Consider the following 11,728-nt stretch of genomic DNA (forward strand, 5'->3'; position numbering starts at 1 on the left):
ATCACTTGAGTAATAGGAAACTACACTTTAATTCCAATATCTGGCATCTAAAAGCTTTTTGGGCTTCACCCTTTAGAAATGATTGAACTAATTTACATGGCCCTTACACTGGCAAGTGCGCCCCGAAGATGGCAACAGCCATTTTGCCCCGCCATTTCCCATGACCCTTTCAATTTGCAACCAAGTGTCTTACTCTATTCTATACATTGATATTGGACCTAAACAACGTAACTTATGCATATTTACTAACTCTCGATTGCTTATGCAAACGGATTATTTGCAATTATCGATTTTCGAACATTCAACTAAAGAATAAACACTTAAAATTGAAATTTGCGGATATGCATACATTTATGTTAAGTTAATTAAATTGAAACTTATTAAATATTTATTACCGACAGCAAAATAAAGAATAAATTTGGTAAAATAAAACTCTTTCAGCATTTCACAGCCAGTCTGAATATTTTTATTTAAAATGAAATTCATAAATTTATTTTACAAATATGTTTTCGTTGCGTACACACAAGTGTGATGGTCAAGAACAAATGCAAGGCTCTGCTTTGAAATCTTGGGCGACCAATTTTTTAAATAATAAATCAATTCGTAATAAAGAAATCTGGTCAAAACGAGTCGGACTTCTCTTTCCATTAACTGCATATGCTTTTAACCAAACTGAACAGCAGAAAATAAATGGCCTGGAAGCTGTGTTCTACAAATAAAATGCTGACAAAACATTGTCATAAGTCTGTCTGTTTTTGTTCAAGCTGAAAGCCATGCGTTCTCCACCTGTCGAGAGCCAAGCATTGTCAATTGTCATTGGGGGGTGGCTTAAACCAGAACGGGCTAAAGCCAACGATTGCCCCTGCTGGCAAGACAAGTGATATTTTTCAATATTGTTTTCCATTTGATTGAATCACAAACATTATTAGCATGCTAGCCAATACTGCACCGCACAATATGTATACAGATATTTATTTATATAAAGACATTTGCTCAGAAATGTGTGTTTTGAAGCGCCCATAACTATGGTCCTTCATGCAAATATATGGAACATAAATAACATAATACGTTGCAATGTACTTGGTACACCAGGCGAACTTTCTTAAAGCCCTCCCCAGACATGTATACTTAATACACTCGCATACAAAACACAAATACAAGCAACAACAGCTGTTACAGCATTATGATTTCCTCGGAGTTGTTAGTGGGTCACCACCAGGTTATTATCTGCGTGAATCTTTTTTAAATCCTACAACTTAATTGCATAAAGGAAAACGCTGTTGTAACTGCATAAAAAACTTGCATTATTTACAAAGAGAAGTCTCTTAAACAGATGTAGAGGCTTATTCATATAAATATGAAACTGCATTTCGAATCTCTTTATCAGATTTAGCTGCACTTAACAGCAGATACTTGCAAATGGCAACTGCAGAAACATTTGTTGCAGTAATAAGTGTAGGGTATATATTTCAAGCTCAGTCGCGCTTCAGCTGCTGTAATTATAACATGGAAGAATATACGAAAATGATCCTAGAGTGCTGGCCCCATCATCTATTTGCTGCCTAATGGCAATTTGATGCAACTAATTTGATAACAAATTCAATTTAAGTGTGACAAAACTGTGGATGCTGCAACTGTAGTTCCATTACTCGAAAGGATATGGCCGCAGACTGGGCTCAGCTCAGGTTTTCAACTACACTATCAGGAGCGCAGATGAGGACACATTAGCACATAGAAACTTTAAGATTCGCAAAAACACACACATACGCAGGCGAACACATATGCAACATCGGTGCCCCGTAAATAGCATAACAGCATCCGCTGGCAGGACTCATGTAATTTACAAAAGTTCAAAGTTTAACAACATGCTATTAGAAATGCAAATGGCCATACGGGTAAATATACTAAGTCAACTGTGCTCCTGGGTTGTTTTGTGTGTGTGCGTTGTCCAATGGATAGGTTGTCAAAAATAGAGAAAAGCTCTGAATTAAAGTAACTTTTGTTGTTGTTGATTTAAATTCGTTCTGTGTTAAATATGCTGTTCCTTCACATTAATTTCTTTTTCAAATGAAAGCATTTTTATGAGTTCAGAGCTTAACATTTGTACCTTAGCAGCAAAATAATAGAACTTTTCCCAACATTTAAAAATGCTTGTGAAAAGAAAGATAGTAATAAATAAGTTATTACAGTTATATACTGGGTGTCGAAGAGAAAATACCCTGCATATCTTTTTTTTTAATCCAAACATTACCCAATGGATATTTCATACAGTAACTAATTTGTCAGCTGCTTGTTTCTATGGAAGGAATATTATGAATTATTCCGTCGTTAATTTGAGCAAAAAATTGAGATTCAGAAAGAGTTCGGTTAATCGCTTCCGATTTAAAAAGAAATGGGTGTCATATGCTTGTTTTAACTATGCGACACCTTTCCACATTTTCTACATATCCCCATTGTTTTTGGTAATCCCCCGGCTGTTGTAAACTGAAATATCGTAAAGTGAATATCATCGCATTTGAAATAACTGTCACAGCTAGTCAGTGGGTGCATAATGAATTTTATTGGCACAAGTTAGCAAACAACCTTTATACATATATTCAGCAGCCTTTAGAATTAAGGCATACATCCTGCATGCAAGAGTCATCTATTATTTAGCCTGAGAAAATTTTAATATGATGTTGAAGTTTCCTCCAAACTAAAGAGCTGCGAGTAAAAAATAAATATCTTCAAAGTATGTCACGGTAGCTGACGGGATGATTATTCGGATACTGGAAACAAGCACTCAAGTGGGTTGCACACACACAAAGGAGAGAGCTGCACTCAAAATCGAGCAAAGAAACCATCAACTTAATTTCCTGCTCAAGCCAATTCAACTTTTTTGCCATTTGCCTTGCAAAAACTTGAAACTTTGATTGCCATTGAAACAAATAAAGCTGTGTGTGCGGGCATAGACTACTCTGGATTTTTATCAATGTAGCCTGAAAGCGTCACAGCGCTTCAAAATAGTAAACGTCTTGGCACCTATACCAAAAACTTTGTGCCTTTGAAGCATTGTGATGCATTTTATGGATTTCCCATTCACAGCAGCAATGACAGCGCCGAAAAGAAGAAGCAACTCCATATTGTTCGACTATAGAATACCCTTGGCGCATGCTTCATTTGAATACATTTAATCAATTACGAAGCAAAATTTGTTTCTTGGTTTTTATTTTAAAATTTAATTACAAGTTATATTGCTTTTTTCTAGATATTTATATATAAACAATAAAAATTAACTTTGTAAAATAATCTACAAAAAAGGTTGGATCAATCAACCAATTTTCGGAATGCCTTGTGGATGTGTGAGAGAGTTGTTAAGCTCGAAAATGCTGAGATATCTTGAGCAATAAATAATGGTTCCATATATATAGGATACGATTGGAGCATGGTATAGATCGTAAAAGTCAATTTTGGTTGGAAACTCAAAAGATTATTAATTTCCTATGGAAGCTAATGATACAGTGATTTGTTGGCTTAGAAACAGACTCGACTGTTCATACTGATCAAGCTTACATATTTTAGGGGGTCGGAGATATGTATTTATAAAATTGTTATATATTTTTATATTTTTTATAAAAAAAATATAGTTGAAAAAACCCGTCACTATATTAACCCTTTACTGTCCTTAAAGCTGGGTGTTGGTATGAAGAAGTTTTCACACATGTGCCTTCACTTGCTTTTTCTGGTCTCCACAGGTAACCACACCCTTTGGCTCTGAGGTCTGGCAAATCTTTCTCTCGTACAGCAAAGTGTATTTCATGCAGCTCTGCGTTTAATTGAATTGCAATGGCAGAGCTCCAGGGGCAGGCAGCTTCTTCGTTACTTTAAAATTGCACCGTAGCAGCGGGCTATGAAAAAATCTAGGCACGGCCAAAGGCAAAAAGCAAAATGGAATACGAATTTTTCGTGTATTCGATGATTTTCGTCATGGCTGGAAATATGAAACCAATTGCGAAGATGTTGTCAAACGCAGCCTCTCAATAAATAGTGACGCATTTCGTTGTCAACTCTGCATTCGTTCACAAAGGCAGCCAGATTCGGTGCACCAGGTAAGCCACGACAAGAGGAACGTTTATTGTGGGTTCTCGTGCGTGTGTGTGTATATTAATCAAATACGCATGCTCATTAAACTTTTTCAATTTGAAGCCTTTGGCTGTCAAGTTTTGTGGTCTCGTGCGACGACTCATTAAAGTTGCATGGCAACAAAGTTGGCCACAACTTTTACTTTTTATACACTTACTCGTATACAGTTCAAAGTTAAACTCGAATGGCATGCCATAAATTCGCCCCAGAACATAGCTCAGCTTTGCGAACAACATTTTCATAATTATTAAATATGCAAATGAAATGACTGAGCCCAAGCAATGGCAACAAATTAAGAGCTCAGGTAGCTAGCTAGCCCGGAGCCAGAGACATGCTCGGTCCGAGCGGAATGATCCAATATTTGGTCGAATTTGTAAAGCAGATGCACTTAGTTAGTTGGGAGCACAAGATGCTGATGTAAACTAAGCCAGACTAAGAAGCCTGTAAACAAGCTTGTTATGAATATTCACAAATCACATTTTTTGTCAAATCTTAAAATCTAATGCAAGATGATTCATAATGATGCTATATAGTTACATTTAATTTGCTGCTGCAATTGACAGCCAGTTAATTTGTATTTTTCAGAAAAGAATGTTCGTTAAACGGAAATCGATAAGAAATTTAACTTCTTGGGAAATTTATGGAATTATCTTCTTTGATTGAATGCAGTACGAATCTCAAAACAAAATTGATTGCTAAAATTAATGTTAACTGAATTTATAGTGCTAAGGGAATTATGGAATTTCCCAATAAGTTACCTTACCATACTGACATCATGTCATCATACTCACGAATTTAAACCTTAATGAAAACACGGAGCATATGTGTATAATTGTACGTGGCAGCAGACCCTTTACGAATACACGTGCATTTTTTATTTGAGCTGGGCTCAGGTAAGCTGGCGCTCTATAGCACAGTCGAAGTCAATACTATCACGCACATTCAGTTATTTAGGCCGGGTTGAGTGCTGGGTGGCAGCTGGAGCCATATCCGAAGCCGGAAACTCATTTCGCCTGGCTGTGATAAGAAAGTGTCAACACAAACGTGACAAAGCTACAAATGTTTAATTTTTATAACTGTGGCCTCGTGGAGGATGTTGGACTTTGTGGGTGGGTTGCGGGCTGTGGGCCGATTCTGTGGGGCGTGCCTTTCCTCAACTTAACTTATTTGTGGTTGGTGAAGGGTTTGGCCTTGGCCACATTTGGTCAGCACCAGCCGGGCCCAGTTTTTGGGCCGAAAATCACGTTTTTACCGTAAACATGTTGCAAAGTTCGCGCTCGTTTTATCTTTTGCATACTTCCGGGCGCTTCGCAACGACAAACGGCCCGAAAACGAGCAGGCCAAAACGTCAAAGACGTGTCGCGTGGGTAGCGAAAACCGCCTGCTAAAATATTTAAGTTTTGTTCTTAAGCAAACGAAAAAATATACATTTCGTATACATGCAACGCATGCAATTTTGGTTTTCCTGTTTAGTGTAACATTTGCTCTGGTAGGAGAAGCCTTACCACAAAATTAATTCTGAATAGTTTCATATTTTTACCATCAATAGTTTTCGCTCGTCATAAGTTTTCTTTTAACATATTTATGTATGGATTCACATAGTTCTGAAATGTTCTCTGCTCGTATGAATAATACTTTAATAATTAATATTAAATAAAGAACAATGAAAAAGTTATGCAATTAACTAAATACTGAGCCCTTTTTTGAAAAAAAAAAACATATATATGAAAATCGAACCTAGAAATTATTAAGTCGACGTGCTTCAACTGTGAATGAAAATATTTTAAAAATATAAAATTTAATATCAATCTATTAATAAATAAAAATATTAACATACCATATTTATTAGAAATTTTATTCGTGTAAAATGAAAGAGCAAAAAACAAACAACAAAAGTCATAAACAATTGAATTTGATTGTTGTCAGAACATGATAAAAGCTATCCATAACCGGTGTGTTTCTATTATTATGAACAACCGATACTTAAGAGGAAGTCCAGAGGAAATTAATACCGGAACCATGCGGAGCATAACTAATTAAAACTGTATTTTTAAATATATTTGCAATTGATAGAGTTCGTAATATCTGCATCTGATTTAAATATAAATGTACACAGCTAAACTTTGGCCTTGTTTTAAAATTTGCATGTGTGAAGCGTATAATAAGAGTTTGTACAACAAATAGCTGCGAGACATGCGGCATAACATTTTATTATATTTTCAAGCATTTTCCCCTTGGCTAACTTAATTTCTATGCAAGTTTTTAGCTCGCCAGCGACGCTGGGAGGTGGCTTTATGTTCGGCTAAAATTTTAATGCACATACACAAACACAAATACGCACACACATACAACACATACAACCACATACACGGAGGCGCATACATTTGGGCATAATGAATGTGCAGCAACATTTTTGATGGTGCCCACTGACAACAATAAATTACTTTTGGCTTTAAACGAAAGCCATTAGCATAAAACTCGGCATCATCAGTAGGAGTAGGAACAACAAAAGCCAACCAGCAGCATCCTTTTAACGCGCATTCTAGGCGTATGCGCAATATTTATCTGGCTCGAATTTTAGCCGACAATTTGCCAGCACTTACATGATTAAACTGCGTTGCGCTTGTTGGGCGAGGCGAACTTTTCAAATATGTGAACCTTTTAATTAACTCGCTTGGCTCAAAGTGCGCCGCCCACTTTTTTTTTTAATATGCGCACACACTCGCTCTCAGCCATGCATAACCAAATATTCTTTTTAGCGCGTTTTTATTAAGCGGTTCATAATTTCATGCAATAAACTTGCTAATTGCGCCACGCTCGCTTCCTTTCTTGGCACTCAGCTCGACGTGCTGCGCCGCCCTTTCTGTGAAGTGGACAGCCGGCCAAGTCTTGAGCTCACAAAAGCAGCCAAAAAGCAAAAAAGGAATGCAACTAAGATTTAAGAATCGCCGAAAATGTAACACACTTACAGACTTATAGCTGCTGAGTTGAATTAGCTGCAAAACAAATATGGCATACAAGATATATAATCACAAATTTAATACAACATACCATTTAGTGCGCAGACTTAGTATTTGTTCTGAGTTAATCAGCTTAGATACGAGATAAAATAAAGTATATGCTTTTGGTTTGACAATGCGTGTTTTGTGACAAAATCATAATACTTTCGGTAAGGGCATAAAAGATTCAAAAGCTGAAGAGCAGCAAAAAACGAGCAGGACAGTGCCAGAAAATTAGTTGCCCCAAAGTGTTTTCCGTTTTTAATATTTCCTAGAACTTGGTAAAAAGTTTATGCCGACCACTTGGCTACGGCTCGTGCTTGGTCACTTGCTCAATTTCCGTTTTTAATTAAATGAGCCATTAGATTGAGGCTGCACAATGCTATTGCACGCTCTTAGGCATTCACAGACACACACACACACACACGTACATGCACGCATGTGCGCACAAGTGCATGTACATTTTGGCTTAACCAGCCGTTTGAGCCCGACCTGGTTGTGTTTTCACATCGTCTGCTAAATTGCGCGTAAACTGCGCGCCAGTCGGTTTAAAACTTTAAAATTAATTTTCAGGCTGCTTTTGCATGGATGCTCCAGTTCAGTGTTTTAATAGCTGTTAATATTTATGAAGCCAACTATGGAAAAGTGCCAACAAACAAACAGTACGAACAACTGCTGCTGCTGCAGACCAGCCGAACACAATTGGCACGCATTGTTTGCCCAATAAGCAGCTGCCAATATTTAATGATGTTATGGCCATAGCATTTTGGGTTCGAGGGTGTTAGCCATAGTGTGCAGTGTTAAGTGTTCAGGTTTCAACGGGCATCAAGCGCCTTATAATTATTGAATTGCTGTGCATTTATTATGCGCAGCTACAACAAATATAAGCGCAACGTTGCAAAACTTTAAAATGCAACTACCGGCTGATGCGGCGTATGTGCAATGTTCCCACAGTAAATGAATAGCTTTGTAAGTTGAGCTCATGATAATGAGCAATAATTATTGCTTCTATATACTGATAATGCCAATTTCATTGAGCGAGCGTTTTAGCTACAAACAGTCTGTGACAGAGCCTGACAACGACACGGAATTCAATCTCATGAACTTTACGCGTAATACAAAGCCACAGCCACCCAGGCATCCTCCCAGGAGCAGGATGCCAATGGTATTAGCAGTAAGAAGATTGTAAGACGACAAACGTGTTCGTGAACCATCTGGCAGAAAGATTCAGGCCTTTTAATAACACCAGCACTGAGCATGCTGACAAGGTAACCCGCTTGCTGTCAGCACTCGCTCCATCGCTTCCGTTCAAAGCGATCCAAGCTCTTAAGGAAATCTTCAACGGAATCCTATACCTAAGAATACCTAAGCCTAGACGGAGCCAGAAGTGTGTTGATGTTTTTTGCTTGTTTGTTGGTTTTTTGTTTTTAGACATGTTGTTAGTCTTTGCGACGTTGAGCGCATACTTTCTTTGTACCCATTCGGCTTTCACCAATAGGATAGTTCAATTTATTCAGGAAGCTATCAAAGCCAAAATTCAAATTCTCCAATAATTATATAAAACTTTATAAGATATCTGATCTCCAGTCACTCTAGTCGTTACAGCGACCGCTTTGCTCAAGGCAGCTGCTACAAGCGTCAGCTCAGTCATCAGCAGTTAGGACTCCGCGAATATTATTACGTACATGAAATAGGAAATCAATGCAGGTCCAAAATATAATACTGAATACAAATGATTTCTTATGACCGGAGCTGCATTCTGTACCCATTTCTTGATCTCGCAGAAAGTCTACTGACCAACTAGAACATATTTTTAACACTCAGTAGCTCTATCAGGTATTAAAGTTCAAGTAAAAGCGTAGCAACAAATTGAATCCATACAACTTTATCTCACTATTTTTATTTGTGCATCAGAGGCGCGAGCTGCACTCACAATAACGCTACTTTGCATCAGAATCCTTACAGTGTCCTTTTGAGATAACGGTTTATTTGGCCAGCAAATAGGATACTCTTACCAAAAATTTAATATTATTAAAAAAAAAAGTAACATGCACTTATATCAGCAACATGCACTTGCGAAACTTTATTGCGTTTATAAAACTATCCGAAGGTTTTTCTCGCGTCCAGCCAACACGCGTCTATATACAGTCATACGCAGTCTATTAACTACAAACCTAATTGTAATATAGCCAAAGGGCCATTCTAGCTACAATAAAGAAATTAATTCTGTTTTGACTTATAAAAAATAAACAACATGTTTCTTATTTATTGACTGAATAACAATACATATGACAGCATTGTACTCGTTGACAAAATAAACAAAAGAAAAATGTTAATTATTTTGAACTATCATTCATTTTATTTTTGCTTGTTTTTTTTTTTAAATATATTGTTGTTGCTTTTTACTGTGAGAATAATAACAAATTAAATAAACTAGTATTGCTGTTGGTTAAGCCGACGACTTTTCGTTTGGTAGTCTAAGGCTGACATCTTACCTGTAGCGGCCCTTCATTGTTTTAGCTGGTTTTCATACAAACTTTGATCACTGTTTGCATATCCAATTTTATCTTAGTTTTCAATCGCAAGCCAAAAAAAGCTTTATTTCAGCTTCGTAGCTTTCACGGCTTGTATTACGCATTATTATATTGCTCACACTATAATCTCGTGATGCTTATAAAACAAATACTTTGATACCTTTATCTTACAGGTTTTATTAAAAACTAAACTGTAGAAAATTATCATTATATTATGTCCAAATTGCGTAGCATACAAATATAAAAATGACCACATCCAATATTATCAAAATCTTCAGCAGGTTGAGTTGCAGCAAATGCATTTGCCATATATTAACATCTACGGAGAAGTTTGAATAGCTTTTTATTGAAAAGAAACTAATCTGACAGTTGCTTACCATCCTGTTCGAAACGATCTTGCAGCAGCGGCAGTTCCAGCTCCGGAACCAGTTCCCGTTTGTCAGCTAGTGGATAATCCCAGCTCAGAGTGCCAGTAGCATAACCAATCTGATCTACGCGATCTATACCAATTAAAGCTATCTCCAACGGAGCTGTCTGCGATGTTGTTAATTAGTACTCGCCTTCTAGGCAGTTGCTCTACGCTTCGGCACATACCTGCACCAGAGACACGTGCATTGTCAGCGACAACAGAGCTAGATTCAAGCAACACCTCAACATGGCTATCGAAAATGACAGAGTGCTTATACTTAGTCTGATTGCGGCGATGTGAAATATTTTTGGCCAACAGCTGTGTAAATATTTAAAAAAGGTGTTTACCCACGGTCGATGTAGGCTGTGTATTAATTCGAGTAGGTTCTTTTGATAAAAATTTTATAAATTTTAATGAAAGCTGATCTTTTGTTGCGTGTTAAAGTCGAGAAGTTGAATCCAGAACTTGTGCTAGAAGTCATCATGGAAGCGGCGTGCTAAAAGGCGTTTCCAATTCAGTCGCTGGTCGCAAGGTTGTTGGGGTTGTTGTTGTCGGCACAGCTGTTTGTGTTGTTGTTGTTGTTGTTTTGACACGCCAGCTGCTTACTGTCCCCAGCTGCTGTAAGTTACTCTTTGGCGTTGTACTGCGTTGATCAATGTCTATGCTGCCATCATTATCGCCGACGCTAAAGCTGTCCACCAGATTCAGCAGTCCCTGAAATGCACGAAGAGCTCACTATTTACCGGCACCATCGATTGAGCTACTTGCATTACCTGCCTGAATTGCTGCCACAGGCCGTCGAGCGTGTCGGTTGCATGTTCGAGAGATGTTTCCATTTCATCAAAAAATCCCGACGATGATGGCTTCATCGTGGCTGTTGCTGTCTCGGGGCTAGAGCTGCCTCTGCGCTGGCTGACAGGCTTCAGTCTAGGAGCGTCTGCCTTGCCGCCAAAGTATCGGCTTAGCCCACTTATTGCTCCGCCTAGGAAGTCATCGTTAGTACCATCATCCGCTGATGCTGCTGCTGTGTTGCCTGGCAGCTCAAAGAACATGCCACCGACATTATTGGCAACGAAGCACAGCGAACACAACCAGATTAACAGTCTCATGTTAATATTAATTACAAGTGCAGCACAGAATTTGCTGGCTCGTGCGACAGCCGTCAGTTGTATGGCCCAAATGTCTAATGCTTGGCAGAAACATTGAAGTTTTGTTCGAGCGTTGCTCCACTTGTCAATAGATAACGACAATGGCACTAATTGAATGCAGCTGTGCAAATGTGTGCCACAGTCGAAGTAAAATTGGCAACGTTATTTGGAAAGTCAAAGCAACACAATGACTACGGATATTCCAGAATCACGGATGAACAAAGCAAAGAGAAAGCATATGCTCATACATAGACTCAGTGTTAAATTCCTGAATACCTAACCAATTCCACTATTGCGCTTGTTCAATTTTACAAGTCGTACGGTCAATTCGTTGTTTCTCTTGTCTTACCCTAGAATATGATAAGAGGGTATAATGAAGATGAGCAGGTGTAACAGGACATGTCCCGCTGTCTGTCTGATGCTACAAATACTAATTAAAAGTTCTCATAATCATTGAAAATTTTTCCATCTATAAATATCTTTTTCTTTTGGAGATATTTATCTATTTAACACACA

General features: G+C 37.9%; 1 protein-coding gene across 1 annotated transcript; it reads right to left on the reverse strand.

Moving 5' to 3' along the window:
* Positions 1–10,480: 10,480 nt before the first annotated feature.
* Positions 10,481–11,323, reverse strand: LOC135436348 (uncharacterized). Its single transcript, XM_064693923.1, has 2 exons — positions 10,838–11,323; positions 10,481–10,778 (listed from the first exon to the last, which is right to left on the reverse strand). The coding sequence occupies exons 1-2, from the start codon at positions 11,171–11,173 to the stop codon at positions 10,545–10,547; spliced, it is 570 nt and encodes a 189-aa protein (XP_064549993.1). The 5' UTR covers positions 11,174–11,323; the 3' UTR covers positions 10,481–10,544.
* Positions 11,324–11,728: the final 405 nt, after the last annotated feature.

The sequence above is a fragment of the Drosophila montana genome, unplaced genomic scaffold, assembly GCF_035044405.1.
Source record: "Drosophila montana isolate Dmon_TW-CO22-7 unplaced genomic scaffold, ASM3504440v1 contig_3733_1, whole genome shotgun sequence".
In the NCBI taxonomy this organism is placed as follows: domain Eukaryota; kingdom Metazoa; phylum Arthropoda; class Insecta; order Diptera; family Drosophilidae; genus Drosophila; species Drosophila montana.

Coding starts and splice junctions, on each gene's coding strand:
- LOC135436348 (XM_064693923.1), bottom strand. CDS start 11,173: ATGAGACTGTTAATCTGGTTGTGTTCGCTGTGCTTCGTTGCCAATAAT. Junction 10,779..10,837: donor TGTGGCAGCAATTCAGGCAG/GTAATGCAAGTA, acceptor CGTGCATTTCAG/GGACTGCTGAATCTGGTGGA.